The 25,653-nt window shown below is 37.9% G+C and overlaps 3 protein-coding genes across 9 annotated transcripts; 1 reads left to right on the forward strand and 2 right to left on the reverse strand.

The window, feature by feature from the left end:
• Positions 1 to 67: 67 nt before the first annotated feature.
• Positions 68 to 11,609, reverse strand: Orp8 (Oxysterol-binding protein-related protein 8). 7 transcript variants are annotated; one of them, XM_070675225.1, is made up of 17 exons: positions 11,290 to 11,609; positions 10,899 to 11,041; positions 8,787 to 8,915; positions 6,533 to 6,585; positions 6,212 to 6,442; positions 5,981 to 6,125; positions 5,516 to 5,737; positions 4,269 to 4,819; positions 3,927 to 4,105; positions 3,654 to 3,831; positions 3,444 to 3,540; positions 3,152 to 3,348; positions 2,936 to 3,061; positions 2,612 to 2,860; positions 2,362 to 2,529; positions 1,722 to 1,897; positions 68 to 1,607 (listed from the first exon to the last, which is right to left on the reverse strand). In XM_070675225.1, the coding sequence occupies exons 2-17, from the start codon at positions 11,032 to 11,034 to the stop codon at positions 1,364 to 1,366; spliced, it is 3,081 nt and encodes a 1,026-aa protein (XP_070531326.1). In that variant the 5' UTR covers positions 11,035 to 11,041; positions 11,290 to 11,609; the 3' UTR covers positions 68 to 1,363. The 7 variants fall into 7 exon arrangements, with proteins under 7 accessions (XP_070531326.1, XP_070531348.1, XP_070531338.1 ...); XM_070675247.1 differs by lacking the exon at positions 11,290 to 11,609 and having other exon boundaries at positions 4,269 to 4,426; positions 10,899 to 11,283; XM_070675237.1 differs by lacking the exon at positions 11,290 to 11,609 and having other exon boundaries at positions 4,269 to 4,480; positions 10,899 to 11,283.
• Positions 11,610 to 11,774: 165 nt separating this feature from the next.
• Positions 11,775 to 22,482, forward strand: LOC139113869 (nucleoredoxin). Its single transcript, XM_070675323.1, has 8 exons — positions 11,775 to 12,005; positions 13,077 to 13,535; positions 19,673 to 19,942; positions 20,170 to 20,270; positions 20,426 to 20,621; positions 20,760 to 20,850; positions 20,968 to 21,107; positions 21,180 to 22,482. Exons 2-8 carry the CDS (start codon positions 13,101 to 13,103, stop codon positions 21,408 to 21,410), a joined length of 1,464 nt encoding a protein of 487 aa, XP_070531424.1. The 5' UTR covers positions 11,775 to 12,005; positions 13,077 to 13,100; the 3' UTR covers positions 21,411 to 22,482.
• Cdc45 (cell division cycle protein 45) lies at positions 22,297 to 25,474 on the reverse strand. The gene is made up of 9 exons (XM_070675332.1): positions 25,122 to 25,474; positions 24,401 to 24,553; positions 24,108 to 24,317; positions 23,859 to 24,035; positions 23,535 to 23,773; positions 23,120 to 23,456; positions 22,650 to 23,044; positions 22,509 to 22,585; positions 22,297 to 22,436 (listed from the first exon to the last, which is right to left on the reverse strand). Exons 1-9 carry the CDS (start codon positions 25,170 to 25,172, stop codon positions 22,372 to 22,374), a joined length of 1,704 nt encoding a protein of 567 aa, XP_070531433.1. The 5' UTR covers positions 25,173 to 25,474; the 3' UTR covers positions 22,297 to 22,371.
• Between the last annotated feature and the right edge of the window lie 179 nt (positions 25,475 to 25,653).

Raw genomic sequence — 25,653 nt, forward strand, 5'->3', positions numbered from 1 at the left:
TTATAACAAATTGTGACTATGATGGCATAACGTGACAAATTACAGTTAAAGTAATAATTTCGAAATATAACTTCGAAAATATACTTTAATTATATATAGAAATTTACATATTCTTATTTAGCATGTGTTTTTCTTTGCATATACAATATTAACAATATAAATTGATAATAGCTTAATAAATACGTATCAAAAGAAGCTTTGCTTCTTTTCTTCCATAATTCAAGAACAAATTATAACCAATATAATATAACAAATAAAAGTATTGTACATAAATAATGACCAGATAAAATTATTTTTAATATATAATTTTAAAATATAATTAAATAAATATACGAAAAAGCTTTTTGGCAAGTTATTTACGTTTTTGTTTCACAATTTTGCACAAATTTGGGCATATTTTATAATAATTATATAATTATAATTAGGTAACCATATGTCACAGTGTAGTTTATTAAACTATATTATTTTATTGAATTTAAAATTTCCAAAAATTACATAAATATTTTTACTGATTAAAAAAAAAATTATATCGTGTTTGGCGTAAAGCGAAGTAAATAAATTCTTTTATATATACAAATTTGATACTATTGCTACATTAAGATATCACATGTGAAGCTTAGTAGTAAATAAAATATAAGATTTTTCTATACCGAATTTTAAAGAAAACTTTTTATCAATATTATTGAGAATATTTTGACACAAATTAATAGATAATTAATGATAATAATATTTAATTTACAATTATAAATGAGTTAGCTTAATATAGTAAATTGTTATAAATTTGTTATAACATTAGAATCAAATTACAGGCTGTTATAATGAATTAATATAGAAGTATTCATAAATATAACGGGATTGTATAATAAATTAGCTGCAAAAGAGTGACGTTTGAACAATATTTTTACAACAATTACGTGATTATATTACAATTTAGTACTGGCTGGTTGCAATAAAAATTGTAGCAATTCAAGACCTATTATAGCTCTTGCAAGATTATACTTAAGCTCTATATACAGTATATAAGCTCATGTAGATTGTTAATTTCCTGTACTTAAACTTTTCTTACCTCTGCAACTATAACAAAATACCATTACACTGGATCTAACATATAGAATTTTTCTCAAATAATATATATATATATATATCTTTTTTATATATATCTTATTTCTATATCGATGAGAATGTATCCCATATATCGTATTAAAAATTATTATATTTTTTCCTGCAAAATAATCCATTTTACCATAATCATAAAATACCGACACCACACTAAAAATTTTAAGAAGTAGGAAAATGAATGGTATATATAATTCGAAGAACGAATGTAATAAGACAGATACAGAAAATGATCTTACTAAATCCCTTAACCTTTAGTAGGGTCCTTAGTAGGATCATTATTCCATATATTTACAAAATATTGCACGGAAAAAACGATAATGATAATAAGTATGGTATCCACGAAGTTTTTAAACATATTAATATTATGATGTTGTTCACCAGATTCTCTTTGCTTTTTCACAACTTGTTCTACGATCTGTTGTATACGATTCAATTTTTCAGTATGTTCTATCATTTGATGATCTATTCCTTTCATTATGTCAATTAACCTAAAATAAGTATATTTTAATTTCTATCGTCAGAAACTATACATTTTGCGTGCATTACTAACGCACATAATTGTATAATTTCCAAAACAATTTATTACACGTTAACGTACTTACCTAGCAGTTGAACGTTTTCTTTTTCCTAAGGATTGACTAGAATCAGTATGTGCTTCTGCAGATGAGCTTCCAGAATCATGAGTTGGATCTGCCAAAGGCATATTATTTGAAAGTTGTCTCTTAGAAGATTTGAGCACTGATAAGGAGGAACGTGATTCAGCTTGTAATAATGGAATCTGCAAAAATTTATAATTAGAATGACTAATTAAATTAAAACATGCACGACACATTTCAAAAACTTCATTCTTGGCGCAATAATATAAGGTGCTATAGTCAGCGTTTCCTAAAAGTTAAATTAAGTAAAAATCTTGTCTTTTAATACTTAAAACTATTTAAATTAATGTTTTCTCAATTATAATGATCGTATATGTAAAACGCAAACAGTAAATTATAATAATTACGCAACACGATAAACTACAAGTCGAACAATGTAAGTTTATTAAAAATCAGAGTTGTATACAATCTTATTCAAATTCATAAGTAGTAAACCAAATAAAGCAGTGTAACATGCAGTTGTTAAGTAATATTGCCGGAAATAGTAAAAAAAAATAGACACGTAAAACGATTAAAGTACTTATTACTTATAGTGTTAGAATGTTAAAACGACATGCAGTACAAATTACGTCTTATATCGCTGTACCTGTGATTGTGGATCAGTAGAAACAATACTACCAGTACGCATAATAGGTGTTTTATGTCTGGTCTTTGTGCGTACTATATAATTTTCTTCATACTGTATTACGTCGTTTCTTGGATCCCATGGTCTTACGTCGGCATGTCGATAAACCCAGTTTCCAGTTATAATATCCTAATAGAATAAGAGCAAAAAATTAGAAATTATTTTTAAATATTAACATGCAACAAATATATAAGAAACATGTATTTCGCACTTGAACGAAATATTTTGGAATCCATTCTTGTCCTAGACTCTTTCGCTCTTTAGCTCGTTCTCTTTGTGCTTCTTCGAGACGAGTTTTGGCGTCAGTAGCAGCAATTTGATCATCCTTATTAATGGCTTGTGTAACAGCGTACCACAATTTTTCACTTTCCCATGGTCCTTGATATTCTAAAGGAACAGTATACTTCTTCAACCTTTTTTTGCGTACTTCTGGAGTTGGATTGAAGAAAATACTCTCTTGCTGTAAAATAAAAAATCAATAATTAAATTGAGAAAATTGTCTAAAATTATCAACGAAAATTAAAGCTTATCTTACTCCTGTCCGCTTGTCCGTTATTGAAATCAAGCCATCCCAATATCCAGAAATAGTAGCCAAAGTTTCCTTTCCTAAACGTATTCGTCCCACAACTTGATTCATGAATTCCGAACCACCAAGAAATGGCTGAAAATATTCTCATTTATTATTTTTAATGACAATTTTTTAAGTAATTCTGACAAATGTGTAAAAACAATAAAATATTCTGCTTGTTACCTTAAGTTTAAATTCCAATTCGGTGTGATAGCCGGTTTTCTCGCATATTATGTTTACTTTTCCACCGAGTTCCATAGACAATGTTCCCATAAGAATACCTTTGCAATGTGCATAAGGAATCGTCATTGTATAATCTTCACCTCTTGGTAGCATTGTTAATACGGCAATACCATCCAAAACTGCAGAGGTAGAATTTCCTATAAAAATACATACATGTTATTCAATCACGTTGTCACTATATATAATAAAAATATTAAACATTTTTATATTTTATATTAAACAAATTAATTACCATAAAATTTAGATTTTGCAATAATCGTAGCGCTAATAGTAAATCCATCTTGGCGATTTGTCACATAAAATCCTGAGATAGGCGGATGATGCGATAACTAAAAGAATATTTAAACAAATGTTAGAATAAAATATAATATTATTTTCTGAATTTATTGGTAATTTATTATTTGGAAATTTAATATCTTTAATATATCTTTTGAAACATTACTTGTTCAGCTAAATAGAATGTCCTTGAACCATTAGGATGTTGCCAATAACAACGGAATGTTTCGCCCAAAAGTGGATTGTAAGGCTTTTTTAAACCTTGTGGTTTTTTGTAAAATCCCGATAAGTACCATTTTACTACTGCTTTCATACGTGTAAATGCATCATCCTCCAACACTGCTCTGTAAAAATAAAATAAAATTAATACAGCATTAATTTTTATATGAATTGTGCGAAGTAAAATACTAATACAATTGTGTTACTATATTTTACTAACTGAGACAATAAATCGGCGTGATAATACGAATCGGCTAATTTTTCCAGAAATGAACGTGATTCCAGAATGAAAGTTGGCAATACAACTTTAGATAAATCCATGCCAGGACGAACTTGTTTCATTAAAAACCATATCAAAGATTTTTGCTCTTCTTGCAATTCCGTAACAACTTCGCCGGCCTATTAATTAATAGTAGTACAATATTATACGAAATAAATGCAGCTCTTATGATATATTCATGATAAGATTAAAAAAATTTCAGACAAACAATTTTCGTAAAACACAGACTGCAACGGTACATTAATTATTTATTTAATTAAAAATTGTATTAAGCGTGCTTACCGTTCCAAGAACTTCGTTTTCATTAGATACATATGGCGTTTCAGTGATTGGTTCTGATGATTGATCTTCCTTGGCCGATGCCTCGGACTCGCTATCTGATGCACTGATTTCAGCATCAGCTACTACTCCATTTTCCGGCTGACTAATGTCGTCCAGGTCTGTATGCAAGGTGTATACAGGATCTAGCGTTACTACTTGTCGGGTATCATATTCTAAAGCATATACGGAAGAGACGGTCATGCGACGTGCTGGGGAAATTAATGGGTGGGATGCAGACGTGAAACATGAAGATCCAGATAGTTGATTATCTGGGTCTTCATTAGAAACTGAAGGCGTAATGTTTTCTTGGTCTGTGCCAGGTGTGGGAGATCGGTCAAGTAAGAGCTTTTCCCAATATGTAACTGCATGGCAAAGATGTTGAAACATTGGAGTTGGTGAGGGACAAAGGCTTCTAAAATCGCGATTGATAGTAGGCGAGAGTGGTTGCGGACACGAGAGTAAGCGCCTTTGAGGTGTCGTAGGTGTTCTTGGAGCGTAGCGACTTAAATATACTACTAGTGTAAAAAGCAGGATAGCAGATAAATAGAAAGAAAAAAGTAACAGCGAACAATCATTATTAATAAAATTTATAAATTTAAAAAAATACCATTACTTTAAACTTTGTAATAAATTTAGTTATTCAAATTTATTGGATACTTTAAGATAAAAAAGTGTCTGTTTGGTTGGTTATAAAACTGACACGAAATTAATATGCAATCAATTACTTTGATTAGTAGAAATGCAAATCAAAAAATCATCATGCATCATTCTCAAACTCCACGTCTTGCATAATATACTTCTCTAATGATTAAATGCTTTTATAAATTCAATGCTTTATCCTTATATCCTTATATTTATACTGTTCTATCAAAAATATCGATATATTTTCTTTTGTTTTATATAAAACTTCTCGATACGTAATAAGTTTATATTAAAATGTAAATAATATTATTATATTTATACATTATATATAGTTTTATACTTTAATTATGGTTCGGAAGGTTTCGCATTATAATGTGAAATAACTTCAAATTAATTAATTCACAGATCAAAAGACACGTAAAAAAATATTAAAATATAATCGTGCTATTAAAATAGTAAAAATTTCGTAAAAGTTCTCATTTAAGTACAAGTTTTGCTCTTATTGCAAATTATATTTAAATATTTTTTAAATATAGTAAGTAGGAAGCCATGTCAATGATACTGACCATGATCATCAAAGTGCTTTTCATAGTCAGCCTCGCTCCATTGAGTCTCATGAGTGGTGGTTGCATCGTGTGGCAAAGGACGCGGTAATGCGCTTGTCGAGCGCACTATTAACGAAGAACAGCGTAACGACAATTCTAGTGCGTCCAACCAACATTTGCCTGCCGCTTGGGACGGTGCGCGAAAAATTAAGTAAGATGTTGGCAAAGGTTGTACAACAGCACCTAGAAAATATTAAATTTTAGTTAGAATTAAAATAATTATTAAAAATTAAATTTAATTAGTTAATTTAATAATTAGATAAAATTCTACAACGTCTATAACGTTGGCTATATATATTGCATGTATATAAATAGATCGATATTAATCTACTAAATAAAAATATAAGTTTTCAATTAATATAATGTGAAAAAAAATATAATTGTTACATGCAGCAAGCAGTATACGTAGAATATACATAATGATACCAATAGCTTCTTTCTCTGGTCCTCGAGGGGCCCATATAGATTGTTCCAAAGGATGAAATAATTTAAAACAAAATCCATCCTTCTTACTCGGACGTTCTATGACTTGACACGTATTGAGTAATACCGTTCCTACCCAGTGGTTGCTCTGTAACAAGTGTATAATTAGATAGAATCAGCTGAGAAATATAAAGAAACTGCAGTTAAAAAATAAGAAAGATTGCAAATACGAACTTTTGTTTTTGGACTTTTATACAGCAGCAGTAATCCAGGCTTTAAAATACACCATAACTTGGTCCAACCTTTTAACGTGCCACGAACCTTTAACCAATCACTCATAACAATAACAGTCGGATCTTTGAAAGAACTTAATAGTTCGTTGGCCACCCTTTTCTTTTCCATTCGATAATTCTTCCTTTGAGCCTTATAGGATTCTTTTCGTGTTAATTTGCAGGATTCTAACGACTAAAAATATCATAAAAAATGTAATTTATTTATAATGCCAATTAAAATAAATTTATTTAATAAGCAAATTAATTATATAAACTTATTTACCTTTTCTGATAAATTATCCATTTTCTGACTACCTTCGCCCATTCCCGAGATCCCTATAACATGTACAATTTTGTGCAATTATACTTTGTACAATAATTAAATCTTGAAATAAAATACATACTAGTTCTTTACACGTAATGTAACTAGTATATGTAATATTTCACATACTATATATTTTTATTAAATTACACACACACTTACATTTATAAATACAATTTTAGATAAACGAATAAATTAGTTATTCTTATCCTAAAACCAATCGCTTATTAAATTGGTTTAAAGTAAAAAAAAAAAAAAAAAAAAAAAAAATCTAAATATAGTATTTTTAGAGAAAGAGAGATAATGTATATTTATACATTACAAAAATATATAAAAATTACATTACTCTTTTCATATTTACTAGAACAAACCATGCGCGCGTTATTTTTTAATATAATTTTATTTTTATTCTCCAAGAGAAAATCAATCTAAAAGATGTTTTATAAAATTAAATTTAAAAAAAAAAAGAAAAAAATGGTTTGTTCTAATAATTATTAAAAAAAAAAAACAGTAGTAGCAATTTTTTCCCCATTTTCACGTTTAAATATCCTAGTACTAAGTACAGTTAAATTTTACCTCACTCAGTCCTTAAAAAAGAGGTAACCGTTCACCATATAATAAACGTTGTATGAAATAATAGATTAATTTTAAAGCGTGCAAAATTAAAATTTTTTTTTTCTTCTTTCCTTCTTACACGTTTAAACATCCTACTCCTAAATACAGTTAAATTTTATCTCACTCAGTCCTTAAATAAGTGGTAACCGTTCACCATATACCGAACGTTGCACGAAATAATTAATTAATTTTTAAGTGTGCAAAATTGTTTTTTTTTATTTATTTATTTATTTAAATAAAATAATCACGTCGGGATTCGAACCCGGTCTGGTCTACCCCCGCGCTCCTCTGAATACTAGGCGGGTATCATAGACGCTCGGCTAACCAGCCTTTATAATTGTATTATATTTTTTAATTTATTTAAATTTAATTTTTTTTTTTTTTCTTTTACTTCTTACAAGTTCATCTGTCAATTAAAAACCTAATTCATGCGTAACGCACCAACTTTTTAAGATAGAAAAGAATACAAACGTGTTATTCCATATTTTTCTTATATAAATTAAATCCTATATATAACCACGCATTCAACCAACTAGAATAATACAAAATAATAAAATAGTAACAAATATTATGTTTTCTACATTACAGTTGAACAAATCAAGATAATTTGTTATATATGAAAAATATTAAATAAGTCTTAACAAATTTTATTCACATTACTAATCAAAAGATAATTTAATAACAATATTAACAATTAAATTCATTATCTTGATTTGTGCTACGAGTACGGCACACAAGTTGTTTAATATTAAGATTTTATTCTGTTTAAATACATTTAATTACATATACTATTGACTCGATATTACGTACATTTTTTAATAACTTAAACCACACAAAATATATAAATTATTATTAAATAAAAAGGAGATATTCAAAAAATTGTTATTGCATTTAAATTAAATTTTTACCGTTATCATTCAAATAAAATAATTTTACTTTAATTATTCAAAAATAAGAAATCAATATATAAATTTTCAAAGATGTTAACTAATCTAATGCTACTTGAACAAAAATCATGCTTGGAAAAAATTATTTACTACTTTGCAGAGAAATATTTGATATAAAAAATTAAATACTGAAAGGGAGCATGCAATGGGCTTAAAAATAAGGAGAAAAAAAAACAAATAACATTTACCAGTCTATAAAAGTGTAATGTTTAACGCAAACCTTATGAAACAGCTCGCATAATATAATTAGTCATAAACATCTATGCTGTTGCATTACTACGGTCATATTACAGTCATATAATCAGGTACGCATCTATGCCCTCAATAATAAATTATTAATTAAATAACATTTGTTTCGTTTATTTTACAAGCTTGCACAATGCACTTAATAAGCATTAAATAACATTGTTATACGTATACCTAGAAAGCATCAAACTTCGTAAAGAAAAACTGTACATAAAATGAAACGCAAACGTTTAGATTAGAAAAAAGCTATGTAAGCCATACATAAAAAAAATTCTTTTAGCACATGTACATCTATTGCATAGAACATAGGTAAGTAACGCTAATCAAATTTGAGAAGCTGCAACTGTTTAAAATTATCCCAAACTAACAGCGATGTATTATTCTCATAAATATTTCTAGATTTATACCTGGTGAGATCGGCGATGCACCGGTGGTAATATTAATGCTTGTCGAAAGGGACTCAGTTGATGGAAGTTTAGGTAATGGTGTAGACTGTGCTTGAATGCTGCCTCTTCGAGGTTGTCGATCCGCTGGCTCTATATATTTAGCACTTATTCAATTGCACTCAATATTTATTATCTTATCTGACGGCACATTGAAAAAATAGGAACCGTCGCTCAAAGGACCGTTCGGACGAAACTAATCGACAGTCAAAATTTACGTCTACGTGGCAAACAGATGAAATTAACATATAGTGATAAAGGAATGTTGCAATATTATTATCCATTGTGTGATAAATGAGATGACAATTGCAAAAAAAAAATAAAAAAATAAAAAAAACAAGAATGATTGTTTACTGTTGAGTAAGAAATATACTCTGCTGCTCATATATGTACATATGCTACAAAAAAAAAAGAGGAAAAAGAAAGAAAAAGTGTATGCCTATTTTGCACATGCACAATAGAGAAAATACCTCAGCCATGCTTTAAGTTGTGCTTTAAATTGTGCTTTAAGTTTATATTGTTGCGTGCCAGCCAAGCAGATTACATACCGATATGTCTTTACAAAAGGGAGAAAACTAAAGTTATCCGCAAAACAGTACAGTGAGCAGCACACACTTTTTTGTAGCAGTGCTGCCTCAACTGTTAAAGTGTTGCAAACAAAATATATCACAATGTAATACAAATTATTAGTAAAAATAATTTAGACACACGTACACGACACGACATATATTTGCAGAGCTTGGAAACATTGTTTGAGTGCTGTATTCTTTCTTGCTGTTTTGTTCATTGAGTGTTTTTCATGATAGTGGTAATACTTGTACGCTGAGAAGTACTGTCTTATGAAAAATGTTATCTAAAACACTGACTACACTATTGCGCTTGACCCGGTGGATTTACAGTTTCATGTACGTCAATGTAAAATCATACGCATTGTCCTCATTGTATATTGCAGGATAAGACCGGTAGAAAAGTAGGTCGTAGAGCACAAGTTATTATCCACAACAAACTACCGTGCTTATAGCAGTAGGGATTCCTGCTATAATATAATGGTTTGTTACCCAGGTATTGATTTCCATTTTTCCAACAGTGCTACAGTACTGCATTTCATTCATATTAATAAGCTGTCATAACTATACATCTGGGGTACTTTCATTGTCAAGATTATTATATAGTTTGACATACCAAGAACAAAATGAAGACACGCGCAGGCAATATATAAATACTTTTCTTAATAAAAATGTTACAAAATACGATTGCTACATTATCATTAAATATAATTAAATATACTTCAATGGAAAACGGAGATTAAATTCTTTTTTAATGCATTAAAATCTTATTGAATGCATCGTTTTATCTTTGCCAGTTAAGAACTCTTCTAGAGATTTAGAGTTTAAGAAATATTTTGAATTATTTCAACTTGTAAAAATATTTTCTACTTTTAAAAAAAAAAAATAAAAAAAAACTTATTTGTTCATAAATAACTGTAAAGCGTTAATATAAGTAATTAACGCATGTATGTAAATATAAGTGTTATGTAAATGTAAAAAATGTTGTATGTAATTTAATAACGTCATATATTACATCTATTAGATCTTACTTAGATCACTAATGATAGGGGAAATTTTTGCAAAAACATGCCGCAATTACATCTATGTTCTTAATTGATATAGTTCAAATGTCAATGACAACACACACACCACCACCACCACCACGCAGCACGCACACATACGCACGCGGAAAATGCTTAAAGTAGTTTCATAAAGTTTCATGAATTGTCTAAAAAAAAAAAATATACGCAGTTGTGTGAACGTTCGTAAGTTTTACTGCTCGTTTAGTCCTGCGTCTTTACGCTTAATTGCATCTCACAACAATCTTATAACTTCTTACATTTCTTAATTATTATATATAGAACGATCACACGATAAATTAACTGAGAGATAATAATATCATTGTAATTGAATGCTAATTGAATTGTTTACGTGCTGGCACTACTGCGCTTGCTATTTATTCCCGACGTGTTCTCATTAAAACGTACATCGTGTATATCGTCACGTTAATATGGAATAGCGTACTTACGGCTCAGGGATCGGCTGACGTTCGGTGGTGTCATGGTCTTAAAGGTGTCCGCCGAGCTGCCAACCGGCACGGAATGGGTCTCCGGCTGCAGGCGCTGATGCTCACCGCCGGGCACCACGATCGGCTGCGAACTCATCGCGGATCTAGGATCGACAATTCGCAGTCAACGTTAATCTGACGCAAGAGCGCCGCATTCTTCCGCGTCGGGGCAGGGTCGGTCGCCGTCGGAACAGTTCAAGACGCGATAACGAATTCGCGCGAGATGAAGAAAGAGAGAAAGAGGCGGAGAGGCGCAATGTGCTGGTGGAAAACGTCCACGCGGCGACGAAGGAGCGCCGTGTTTACTTCGTCGGGGCACGTACGACTGGTTGACTGGTGGGCGACAACTCACCTCGTCGGGCCTCCGCGGCGTCGGCTCTCACGCGACGGGGACGTGTCGGCTCATCGCGAATTACGCGGCGGGCGGAGCGGAGGTAATTAGCGCGCGCCGCCGCGATTCGGCGCGGCGGAGGGACATCGCGGAGACGACGTGCCGGCGCACCTTCCGGACGACGCGACACAACGCCGTCGCCGACGGGCCACTTCCGGCTGGCTCGCTTCGCCCTGGGCTGCCGATCGACTCGCAACGGGACACACGGGACGTCGTACGAGATACGATCGCACACCATCGATCTACCCGCGACGCGACAAGTCCACTCGTTCCTCCGACGGTTCCTTCGGGAGCGCACGCGGTGGAGAGAGCGAGACGGCGAGAGACGGGAAGTGCGCATGCTCACGCACGCACGTTCCCGAGCGCGCCGCGGCCGCAATTGCGCGCTGTACACTTGCAACTTTTTTTTTTTTTTTTTTTTAAGATTGTCGGAGGGGAGGGGACTTCTAGGGATTCGCAACGGCGGGTTTCAAAGCTCGATCTTGACATCGCGCCGAGCTAGGAGGCGTCAAGTTCCACGCTCGACGTGTGACGAGAGTTTTGCGGGAAAATCAGGAAGAGGAGTCAACGGACGACGTGCCTTTCTAGCCGGCTGTCCGAAATGTCCGGAATTTTTCACGAGCACCGCGACGTCCCGCAGGCAGATCGAATGTCGCCGCCGTTCTTCGCATCAGCAGGTGACCTCCCCCGGCCCCTCGGAGGCTTTCTCCGCGTGAGAACCCGATCGATCGCCATTGCGATACGCGTAAATTTTTAATAATCGTGACCGCGTCTCTCACCCACCCGTCGTTCTAATATTAACGCGACACGTCCGCCTCGATGCCCGGCTTGTCCGCCTGCGCGCGTTACACGTCGCAGCGCATCGTAATCTTTGAAAGAGACGCTAATTTCGAGCCGGTTATAATTGGCGCTTCGTTAGCTAACGGATATTCTATAATGGAACTCTCCAGCGAAAGCGTTCGATCGCTGAAAAACCCGTGCCAGAGTAACAGCCGCAAGTGTTCGGACCGTTCGGGGTCATCCCGGCTGAACGAGTTAATTTCAGGCTTTACCTTGATTTTCCCTCACTCCGTAGACATTATGCGCAGAATCGTTACGCGACGAGGAAGGGGAAAAGGGGGGAGAAAGAGAGGAAAAAAAATAGCCAGTCGATAATTCGGCGTCGCTCACTTTGCGCCTTATCGACGCGATCTGCAAATTAGTCCGCATGCATCGTGCAATCTGCGCATTTCAATCTTTCAAGGGCCGAATAAAGCTCGGGGCGGACAAAATTGAATAAAACTCGAATCAAGTAGAGCCGAATAAAATCGCAGGGAAAAATCTGACAAGACAAAGTAAAATTTAAAACGCGAGGACGCAAAAGTTATTTGAAAACGAATAGACCTGTTAAGTATCGGTTAAAAAAAAAATAAAAAATAAAAGAGGGTCGCTCGAGAATTATTCAACCGAATTCCTTGAAATGTTTGCTGTAACACAGACGGGATGGCCTTTTTTCGGCCGCTTCGCTTTGCCTGTCGCGGGAGTCCAGTCGAGGAAGTCGCGGACAGTGCCGCCGTCGGTGGCGACGCGAATTCGGTGCCGCCGTCGGTGCCGTCGGTCAGTGGACACGCTTGTCCTGCCGGGTCGCGGCGTCTGGTGGCGTTTGAGCACCTCCCCCGAAGGGCAAAGCTAGCCCTGTTTCGCCGGCGCGCGCGTACGCGCGCGGCGTGTCTCTCTCGGTGTTTCAATCCAGTCGTTCTTGTCTCCAGTCGCGTCGCAGTGCCGGCAGAGCGATGGCCGAACGGAACGAGCAGGTATCCCCGGCGCGGACGGTTCCGACGGCGGCCGGCAAGCCGTCCTGCTGGCAGCATCGGCTCTTCGGTAAGCAGCTCGCGCGGTGCGGGCAGATGAACGACGCGAGGAAGCCGATCGACTCGCCGACGGCGAGCCTCGTCCACGAGGACGGCCGGCCGGCATGCGAGGTCGTCGGCGTATACTTCAGCTTCGTGAACTCCGGCGCGACCTGCGACGAATTCACCCGCCAGCTGACTGAGCTCTACGAGAACGTCAACGGCGCGGGTGACGCCGATCGGAGGAAGCGGCTCGAGGTGGTGCACGTGGTGCTCTGGAGCAACGTGGCCGACGTGCTCGACGTCGACGAGAGCTTCCGCGCCCACGTAGGCGACCTGCCCTGGCTTGCCGTGCCGAATCGCGACTACGAGAGGAAGGTAAGCGGCTTCTTTTGTTCAGCGATGATCACCTGCACCTTCCGACACTTACTTTTTTCTCCCGAGCCCTTTAAAACCCTTCCGTTCAATGTTTCCTTCTGTTTCCACCTTCGAAGGACCGCCGCGGTGCGAGTACCACGTGGTGCTTCGCATGGTCCTGTCTCTCACCGCCGGCGAGCATCGATAAAACTTCAAAGTCTTCAAAGGCCCGCGACTACGTGCGATAACAATAGCTTCCGAAGAGAGCCTTGAAGTTTTAATCTTAAACTCGTCCCGAGACACTCGCAAAGTTTAGACGGGCGGTATAAAAAAACTTTTCCTTCGCTTTGAGTCACTGCAGACTTCCTGGCGCGATAAGACATTTTTTACAATCGCAAACTTCGGCGTTTTGATTAAGAGCGTAAAAGAAAAGGATATTAATTAATTAATCCAACGCAATAAGAAAGGCTGGGTGCTTTTTAATTAATTTAACTATTAAAATTTATTTAAAATCGGATACAATAAAGAGATAAAAATGCGAATAAAGTCTGCAATTACGCCATCGTTTAAAACGATGAAAGAAGGAAAAAAAAAAATAAAAAAAAGAGCACGAAAAAAGCCAAAAATAAGAAGAAATAAATAAAAACGAATTTGCCAGAAAGTCTGCAATGTAAACATCGCCATAGGCGGTGATTTCAGGAATTGCATGCATGCATGAGACATTCAGGCCGGGGGCGACGGCACGGCCTGCGTTTTTCATCTCGCCCATAGACGTTTTAACCCTTTCGAACCGCCGCCGCTATTTAAGGTCCGAATGTTATTTGCGCGTCAGACGGAGGGAGGAAAAGATCGGTCGCATGCGGCATGCACCTCGCTTATTCGAACGAACGCATTACGGGGACCCGCGTGAAGCTTTTTTGCCGTATGCATTATCGTCGATGCGGCGGGAAATACCGCGACGAAGAAAGATCGCGAAAGAGCGCGAAAGCTTGCGAGAACGGGCCTCGCGTGCGAATGGCGAATGTAGGAGCCGCATTTCGGGTTGTAGCAGGGCGTCTCGTTGCGTGCCATTCGCTAATGCATCTCGAATTTCTCCTCACCCCTCGAGAGCCACTCGAAAAATTAGAGAGTGCCGAGTATTTGACGACAATAGCACGTAGAAAGCGCAACTGTAAAAGTCGCGATCGTCTCTCTTTATTTTTCTTTCTCCCCGGGAACGATAAACTTCGACTTACTTATTAATTTTTCCACGCAAAAACGCTTTGAAATATTTTGCGAGATCAAGTCCAGCTGATATCGCGCTTTTAACGGTGCTGCATCGTCGAAACGTCTTATTCTTGTTCTTTGATCGTCGCGTCGTGTTGTACAAAACGCAGAGTATTCGAAACGATTGAGCGTTGCTAGAGAAACACTCGAGCCCTTTGTACTTTATCCGAGCCCGCGGTACTTTGAGCTCGTTGCCGCTCGCGGTGGAGACGCACACAGGATACAATACATACACTTAATCTGATTCAATCACGAGGAAACTGTAACGGTGATGCGTAATCAGCGTCGAGTGGCCTCGCCGATTGGTCCTCGCTCATTAATTCCGCGCTTAAGATACTTCTCTGACGAGACCGCCTCGTCGTAATCGCGAGTGCCCCGGCGATAGTTTTACTCGAGTGGGAGAAACGGGGCCAATTAAAAATAATTCCCGAGAAAAGTAACACTTTATCTGGGACAAAAATCCGTTTCCGTTCGTTGTATTTTAAGTACGATAACCGATTATATATTTTATTTCGCGTGCGTCATTTACGTCTCGATGAGATTACGAAGAGACGTTCGTGGATTTATCGCGTGGCCTATCGATATACCGAGAGCAACGTTTCCTTCTTTCTCGCGCCTTCGTGGTTTTATTTTACGATATCCCGCCGTTTTCTCTATTTGCGCGAGAGAAAATCCTCGGCCGGTTCACGGGATGTATGCCGTGAAAAAATTCCGCTTCGTTTTAATCAGCGACGGCTGCTCATAACCCGAACGGGTTTTTTTTTTTTTTTTAAATCGGCCCCGTAAGAAAACGCGCGTCTTTATCCGCGAGAGACATTAACGAGAAAGTCACTCCCGTGGGGAAAAATAAAAAGGGGTTGAACCGACGCCGGGGAAGGCCTCTATTTCGGACGGATGGCCGACCCATATCTTCCTCAAATAACGCTCTCGTCCGGTCGACGCGATAATGAAAGGAATCGACGAAAGAGAGGACGCCGGAGATGAAATGTGTACGTTTCTTTTCGCTCGGCTTCGTGCATGCGAGATTGGTCCATGAAAGATGAAGCGCCCAGTTTCGTCGGAATGTACGCGTATTCCGAGAACCGTGGAATGTAAAACTGTTCCTTCGCCTCGCTCTTAATTGCATTTTAAATTTTAATCAGGGAAATTAACTTCCCCCCGAGCTGCTAACGCAACGTCGCCGATAATTTAATAATTTAATCTTTACGCGATGGGGCGGGGGGTGAAAAAGCGCGTAGATCACGGATTTTCCACGCTCGATTTAATTCCGAATCAACTTTACGGGAGCTGCAGCAGCGAAGTTTCGTCGTGAGGCTGTTTAATTCCGCACGATGGGAAAAGAAGGAAACGGTTTTAGCGAAGCCGAGCGGAACTTCATTACGAAATCCATCTCGCGATGAAGAAATCTACGAGTTAAAAAGACGGTACCGTTTGAGATTTTGTATCGACTAGCTTCGGTATATAAATATCTTTACGAACTGTTTTAACTGGAGGGCTGGAGCATATTAGATATCTGGATAGTGTCCGGTTGGACGGCACGCGCGTTCAATATAATGTAACGCAATTGTTCATACGCAGTATAATTAACAAAGCGATCCGCCGAAACGTCAGTTTTAACATTGGCGTGCGCCAGGCCGATTAATTACAGACGTACGAATCGCGCTTCGAGCTCGGAATTAAATTTTCTAACGACACATTACTATAATTACGATCTTCCGCGCGTTCGTCGCCTGTAATCGCGAGATTACTTTTGTTCACTTCGCCAATTAATTCGTTCAGCTCCAGTTCATCGTTGCTCGGAATGTCAGTTCTTTCTCGTTAATTATTATTAAAAAAAAATAATTAAAAAAAACAAAAACAAGCAGGAATCGCTTGTCTCGTGGTATCAAATGCGCGCCTATTCGCGTATATAAGCGAAATCTTATCGCCGCTTCGTGTCGCGGTTTCCTCTTACACTTTGTTTCGTCCCTTTTTTTTCTTTTCCGACCCCGGTGCACGCCTATGAATTGTGCATGGCCGGTTAGCCCGTGGTCAAAGGGAATGCACAGGGTGCTCGCATGAAAAGCCGTCCCCATGTTTGCGGGGGGAAAACACGAATTTCGAAGAACCTTCAGTTCACGCTCGAGGGGTGGTGCGCCAACCTTTCACCCCTACGTAATCGAATCCATCTCGTGGATTATTAACAGTTACGCGACGAAACCTTAACGGTCCAACGAGTCTAAGGCGATTCCCTTAACCGATTCACGCCGGTGGATAATCGGGATGAGAGCTTAACCGACTCCGATTTAGCGCAGTAAATTCCGATTAGCGCTAGTTCGGGATCTGCCCTAAACTGATAAGAAGACCCTCCCCCGTCCGAGGGCACGGAAGGAAGAGAATCTCGACGGGGTAGTTAAAGATTTTATGCCGGATTATTTCGGCCAGAAATTACACTTCCGGCGCGTCGTAGTCGGCCATCCGGTCGCTTCGAGCGACTCGCTTATCGATAATGACCAGTGAGGGGTATGCAGTCCCTTCTTTGTAACATCCCGGATTTATTATCGCGTCGCGGCGATAGAGAGGAAAGTATATATCTCGTTTACGTCGGCTCATCGAAGAAAGAAAAAAAAAAGAAAAAAGTAAAAAGACAGAAAAAAAAACCTCTGTAAATTTCTCGCGGCTTAATGAAGCCTCCTACGCGCGACATTCGCTCGTAAGAGCGTCGCTTGCGAGCAACGCGTTCAGGGATAATCGAGAGGGAGCTCGAAGGGCCCGAAGGGCTGCCGTCGCGACGGCTGGAGTTGAGCGCGGCAGAGGCGTCGGGCTAGACCTGCGTTGTCTCTGTATACACACGAAGGGGCGCAAAAGGGAGGACGATTGAACGCGTGCGACCCAGTCAAAAGTGATCCCCGTCTGCCTTTCTCCGAGGCCTCTTGGTCCTTTTTTTTAGCTCCCGCTCGCGGCCAGAGACGATCTTGGCGGCAAACGAGAGGAAGGTGAGCGTCGGATGAACGAGGGAAAAAGGGACAGCGGGAGAGATAAAGGGACGGGGAAGGCCACGTAGACCGTGATGTGTATGTACGATAGGGAATGCACGCTGGACGCTACAAATGCCCGCTCGACCGTTATTAAATGTATATACACGTGACTGGAGGTAATTTATGGGGTAAATCCCTTGACGTGTGTAAAGTTCGCGCATGATACTTTTCAAAGTACATATATCCGGACGGAGCCGCGAATTAAAATATAATTAATCGTAGGGAGGCAATTGCTTCAACGTGATCTCTAAAATGTAAGAAAAAAAGTAACCGTTTCGCGTCGGGGAAATAACAAGCGAAACCGTAGGTTCCATCCTGAACCCTTTAGGAGGAGTGCTCGCGCGTTTTCATCAAGGTTCATGCTAAACGGGCGGTTTCGCTTCGAACGTCGCGGGGGTGGCCCGCGAGGGTTCTTTTTAACAACGAGCGTGTGTTTTATGACGCCCTGCCCGGTGCGCGGAGGGCCGGAGCGAAGGAAAATAACGATAGCGGCGTCGTTCGCCGAACGGTAGCAACACGGCCGAGGGAGAGGACGCACGCGTTATCGACCGCTCGGGAAAGGCTCCCGAGCGAGGGCGAGCGCGAAAGCACCAACGCGTCCGTAGGGCAACCACGTGACGCGGCAGCGGGAAATACACGAAGGGACGCTCCTCCGTGCCGCCCTGTTTCCCTTTCGCTCTCTCTCTTTCTTTCTCCCTTTCGCCGTCTCCCTTTCTCCCGGTGAAAAGTATTATGTTCCGCGATAACGTACAGCGCGATTCATCGCGTTCGCTACCTACGAGAGGCCCTTCGCTCTCGCCTTGCGCCTCTTCTGTCTCACCCTCGTCGTGCGCGCCCCTCCCTTCGCCTTTTATGCGCGCCGTAACCCCGTAACGGGGCATCTCGTGCGATACGAGAAATCCCGAACGATCCTCCCCCGAGATATCGGGGGTTGAAGGGGGACTGGTGGATGTTCGAGAAGAGGGTCGGGTCCGACTTAATGCAGTTTCGGGGGTAGATTGGAGGGTTTAGACTCTGGTACGGTCGCGCGGATTCTCCTCTCGTTTCGAATTATGACACCCGATCAACGGCTGTGACGAGAAGCTGTGTCAGCGAGTTCTCGTCGGCGAAGGAGCTGAAAATGTAATCGGAAACGTCGCGTTCGCTCGCGAAAAATAACGGCAGATACGCGCAGAGAGATAAAATTTATAATTACTCACGATGCGATAAATCGAGAGTTCCTTCTTCGGCTCAAAAAAAAAATCTATTTATTAAGATAAATAACGGTTTCATAAATCGACAGTGTTAAGAATCCGAACGAGATATGGCTCGCGAGATGATGAAAAAAATCCGTTGCTTAGCGAACAGCTGCAGAGGAATACGAACAAACCGCGCGCTGGTATATATTTTCGTCGATAATTGCCTTCCATATACAGCTCTTATTTCATTATCCTTATTATATACCTTGAGTAATATTATCTGCACTACATCGCCTGCGTCGTTAATGCAGCCCCGACTGCAGCTGTTCGCGCTCATTGCCGCGGGTCTCCGGAGAAATATGCTTTTAGCGCATCTTGTTTATTGCTATTGAGTGGTACCATTAGTTCCTTCCTTCCCGCAGTACTTTAATTACGCTCACAGATACACGGGACAATGGCCGTATTAAATAACGTAACTAGTATTACGAGAATGTGTGATTTTCGACCGTACGAATATGCACGAAGAAGAAGCCTCTGTGTATTTAATATTCCACCGCGACTTTCGATCCTCGCGGTTTTACACTTCTGAGATAAGAATTAGCATATAAACAGGTTCTGCGATTTATTTTTGCCATTTGCGTACGTTATTCGTGATGTGTTAATATTTTTTTACCTTTTTTTTTCTTTTCTTTTTTAGACCAGACTGTCTCGAAGGTATCGGATAAAGACCGGCGTGCCGACCTTGATCTTACTGGAAGCATCGAACGGGGCGATCGTAACAAGAGGAGGCGTTGAGCGAACTATCGCCGATCCTACCGGCACCGAATTTCCTTGGAGGCCTCCGCACCCGAAAACCGCCCTCGAGGATGGACCTCTTCTACCTTGCGGTGCCCGCGATAGCAACGAGCCTATGCTGCACGAAGAACTTCGCTACTGTTTCAAAGGAGTCTACTTTAGCGCACATTGGGTGAGCGACGACACCCGAATGTATACATTTGTTTCACCGTCCCCTGCGATAATTTTATAATTTAATCTTAAAGTCTTTTCCTTTCGAGAGAGATGCGATTAATTTTTGCGAATAATTGTTTTTTTAAACATCAAGTACTGGCGTTAATTGTCTTGATAATTGTAATTATATATTTAATTTAAATTGGCATCGAATTGTTATTACGTTATTGCGTTCTTTTCATTTAGTGTCCGCCTTGTAAAGCATTCACCCCGCAACTCGTGGACACGTATCAAAGAATTCGAGAGAGAGGCCACGATTTTGAAGTAATTTTCGTCAGCTCGGACAGGTAAACTTCCGTAATACGCTCTTCTTTAAACTTATTTTATTTTATTTTAAGCTATTTTTATTGATTAACGGTTTATTTTATTTTATTTTTTTTGTGTACTTACTGTGATATCCATCTTTTGTAAGAAATTTCAATGGCCTGTGCTTTCATTGTAGGAGCGAGGACTCTTACAATGCGTACACGGAAACAATGCCTTGGTTAAGGATACCTTTTAATCAAGAAGAAAGACGTCGAAAATTGGCAAGAGCTTTCGATGTGCAGGCAATACCCACTCTCGTCATTCTGGACCCTCGCGACAATATAATTACTCTAGATGGTCGCGCCGAATTGATCGAAGACCCGGAAGGATTGGTAATTTCGACAAACTTCTCAAATATAAAAGTCTTATCTGCAAATAAAATATGTATATCAGAAAAATAAGTCTTTAATATTATAGATCAAGTTATTAAATTCGAATCAAATTATAATAAAGGCAATCTATATTTTCAGAATTTTCCATGGAACTTTAGATTGGTGAATATTCTGACGGAAAAGTATGCGACGTCACTACACGATGCTCCAGCCATTATCTTATTTGTTGGTAAGATAATCCCTTTCTTAAAAAGAAGATGTGGAGATTTTATTGTTACCCGATCGCTGCCGCTTTTTCGTGACGATATGCTGACGATGAAAATTAATACTAATTACATTTTTGCAGAGGGAGAAGATTGTGAAATTCAATTCGGAGAAAGTGTATTACTACCAGCTGCACAAATATACAGAAGAGATCAACCTGATTACGATCCAAATTACGATGATCCCGATGACGATTCCTTACAGTTTTACATAGCTTTGGATGTAAGTACATGCATATATTTGTATCACATATATTTGTACTCAACTAATTATCTTCAATGATTTTCATAACAGTGTGAAACGTCGGATATACTTCGCGAATTCGTCGGTCTGGACGATGCAGTACCTCTTTTAACCGCTATCGACATTCCGCGAGGAATATACGTCGTAATGGAATACGGCGTCGAGATTACCGTGGACTCGGTACAACAATTTGTTGACGGATTCCTTACTAACAAACTACCGATAAACAAAATTAAGACAATGAACAAAACATCAAAAACCACCGAACATATGCCGGCCTAAAATATATAAAGTACCTATATAAAAGAGCAATTAAATGCAAAATTTGTACTTGTCGAGTTTTATAAGAATTGTTCAGACACAAAAAAAAAAGTACGTCCTTCTCTTTCTTTCTTTTTTCTACTCCTGTCTCTGTGATATTGTCGTTCTTTACATAGAGAAATTCGCATGTAAATTGTACTTGTTCTTACATAATTTATCGCGGATGTAATCAAAAAATATTATATTATGTATATTATATCACATTAAAAAGTCACAATCTAAGTCCATCAAATTGTATTTTTAAATGTACGTAAAAAGGTATGCGCACACGAATGTGTTAATATAATTATTAAATAATACCGGACAAGCGCACTGGAGATTCTCGTTTATGAAATAGCTTATTAATTGTTATGTAGCTCATATACGCGAGCTACATTGTATTTATATTGCCGGTATTTTAATATTAAACATATTCTTAACTATATATTTGTGTTGTATAAATTTTCTTAGGCATGTAGGCAATAATGAGCGTCATATCAATTGTCTAATCTAGTAAGAGACTTTATTTAAATTTGCATTTGTTTTTTAGTTTATTCAATTTTTTTTTTATTTTTTAAAAAGTATCTAATTTACGATATCTTTTAAATTATTAATGTTGCAAACGTTACTGCAATCTTTCTTATTTTACTTATCGTTGTATCCTAGCATTTTTTTATACAACACATATTACACTCACGCAATGTTACTGATTCATATATTAATCCTAATTTATATATAAATATTTTACAATTATAAAGCTACTACCGTCGCTGGTTAAAAAAATGTACAATAAATTTGCATTAAAAAAAAAAAAAAAAAAAGGCACTATATGTCGTCATAAGCAATAAAGTGCTTTAAGTTGTTTTAATAGTCGTATTAGTTAAAAATTTAATTATAGTGATTATTATATGGTCCGTCTTTAATAATTATACATCTGTGATTATCACGTAAGAAGTGCTGCCAAAGCATCAAGAAATTTAGGTCTTTCCTCAATTTTCAGTCTTATTACTGTAAAGAAAAAAAAGGTTAAATACATTGAATTCTAACTAATTAATTCATCGAGGTTTATTTTATGCTTACTTGTACTGTCAAAATAATCTGTCTCAATGTCGCAATTTTTATTCTTTGCAGCCTGCACGAATGCTTTCCCAAATAAGCTGTAATCATAAAGTTTATAGTTAGATAATATAAATTTAATTTATTTATAAAAGTTGTATATACCTTCGGGGTTGATCCTCGCAAACTGGCGGTATGCCCACGAGAAGACACGATCCTTCCTCTAAACTAAATACAGCGGAGGCCACGAGAGGCCACTCAGAAGCACGTCTGTTCCTTGAGGAATTTACATATGCTTTGAGGGTAAATTGAGCTAGCATAATCAGAGGATGAGCATGCGCGAATAAATAATTGTCTACGTTTCCGTCCGGTACATTGAGATATAAAAAGGAACCAAAGTTCTTTACTTGCTTAGTTTCTAATACACTCTGTGCAGTTTTAAAAACATTATGAAGCACAAGCTTTGCTTTCTCAATTCCACTTTCTAAAACATCTTTTTTTGTACGTGATAAGCAATCTAGTGCGTCTAAGAAACAACGTTGCGGTTGTCTATCCTTCGTCTGTAAAAACACAATAGTTATGTACATGTTGTAGCTACGTCTAAATTATACGATATTTAATAATTGCTAACTTACTGTAGAATCCAACAGAGCCAACATAGCATATACCATATCTGATGCACAGTATTTAAATCGATAACCATATTGGAGAGTAAAACTAGTACCGATAACACTACTGACATTATATTTGCCAGCTAATTTTTCAACCATCTCTTTGAATTCCTGTCTAAAGGTAAGGTCCATTGCACGAAACAATTGTTTGGATTGTACCAGAGGTAAACCCATCTCGGCTAAAACTTCTCGCAAACGTTGCTCTCCTCTAATGGACCACAAACGTAATGATACCGCAGTGGACATTGAATATTTCAAACTAGCTTCAACAGTCCAGTGACGGTATAATGCCAATTGAAGACTGTTAATTATTATTAAGAAATTTAACATAGTCAAATTTAAGAACCGAGTTAAGAATTTTTTTTACGTGAAAGGATACTCTTTGTCATATGTAACTTTGACAATACTCTGTTGTTGCTGCTGCTTATCAATGTCAACTCCTTGTCTATGTGTTAATCTTGAAACGTGCGCCTGAAGAGAACCTTCCTCAAGAACGGATATTCGTGATTCCACCTTGTTAAGAATAGACTGTTCTGTAGAGCCTACTATGGCCCACCACGCCATATCTAAATTATCTTTCGACATATTCCAAGCCATTTCGAACACAACTATCGCGCTCTGTAACAAAATGTAATATATACGATAAAAAAATAAAGAAAATTAAATTTAAAAAATTATTAACGTCATAAATTATAATGCATACTGATTTGCCGTAATAGCTGTATTGTAAATAATTGAAAAGGATTGTTCCTCTGTTTTCAAGCCATTTTCTTTTCTCACTTCGTCTCAATAAATCTTCTTCATTCAATTTTCGTTTTTTACTTCGTCTACCTTCACTTTCCTCATCGTCCGATACATCACTTGCGTCTTCTTCATCTGACTACATACAATTAAATAAAATTATAGGAAAAAATACAGAAAAAAGTTAAATAAAATTCAACCAATTACATACACTATCATCTCGGAATATATCATTATATTCTGGTATTTCATTATCTTCATCAGGTTTTCCAAGAATACATATTTGACTTTCTGAGTATATATTGCATAAATCATAAGGTCTATGACTGTCGAGAATAAAAAACACTATAGATTCATCTGGTCTAAGTAAATCTACTAAGTCTAAGGTACCACCACAGTTTATCATAACAATATTTTTTATCTGAAAGAAAGAAAATTTTCTAAAATTAATTTTATGGAACAACTAACTGTAGGACAGTGAGTATCAATTCTTGGAGACCTTACCTCTTCACAATTTTCATCAAAGGCACTTATCAAATCCTGAATACCTCTAACAGGTACAAGAGTATATATCATGTGATCATTTTTGAAAAGCTGTTGCAATATTCTACAAGCACAGATTGCATCGACATCAAAGTTTACTAGAAGTAGACACCTCTGAAATTAGAAAAAAACTAGATATTTTTGTGCAACAGAAAATCATCCAATATTAAATTAAATAACAATCAAAAATTACTCTTTTCAATCTTGAACATATGAATGTAATAAATAATTGTAAACTTGTAAAAAAAGAAAAGGGGAAAAAAAATAAAAAAAACATAAACAGATGCTGTTTGTGCTGTTCATTACTAACACATGTAACCATGAATTAAAATACAAAGTAAAAAAATCATCTTTCATAAACTATATAAAATATACGTGTACTGTTTAACAAACTTTATAACACTATAAAATATTAGTTAATAAAAAGCTGAGCAGGTCAATGACAGGGACTATGCTGAGAGTCTCAAGCTACCTAAAGGGAAATAAAATCGCACGTGACTGTACGAGTTCACGCGGAAAGAAGGGAAAAGGAAGGAAAGATAAAGTTTCACGAGCGATTAAAGCGTCGTGGAAGAGCCAAGGAGGCCGAAGGCTCCGGGATGCTATGCAGATGGATCGCGGAGTAACCTATACGTTCTCGGGAAAGACGGCGCGATGCGATCGGAACAACGAATCGACTCACGCTTTTTTGGATCCTGTCGTAGAAGTCCTTCTCCAGGTCCGTCACGAACATGTTGCGACAGCCGTCTACGGCAGCCGAAACATCGCAAGTTCTGCGACGCGGGTCTATGGTCGATTTAGCGCGAAAAATCCAAACCGTCGAGTGTCACACGGCGCACCGTTGCGCGCAACAATCGCGCGATCGCAGCCGGTAGTGTCGGCACCAACGAGAGGTTATATCCGACGGCGCCATGACCTTCGGTCTGCGGACGGCGTTTGGCTGACTCCAGCTGATTTCGGCCTGAAAAACTGGCCCTCGAACACTCGACGATCGGAGGATCAGATGACGCGTGGGTTTTACGTACGCCGGATTTTATTTCGGAATTCTCAAATCGTACCGTTGACGGATATCGATAATCGACGCGATTAGATTTTTCAAGCCCATGCTGCACCTGCTACACTTGGAATGAAATAAATGTATCATACTATTACGTGCCGAAGGAAGAAAAAAAGCAAAACAAACTGCAGAAGACTTTTTTTCTTTTTTTGCAATT

The sequence above is a fragment of the Cardiocondyla obscurior genome, linkage group LG01, assembly GCF_019399895.1.
Source record: "Cardiocondyla obscurior isolate alpha-2009 linkage group LG01, Cobs3.1, whole genome shotgun sequence".
Classification (NCBI taxonomy): domain Eukaryota; kingdom Metazoa; phylum Arthropoda; class Insecta; order Hymenoptera; family Formicidae; genus Cardiocondyla; species Cardiocondyla obscurior.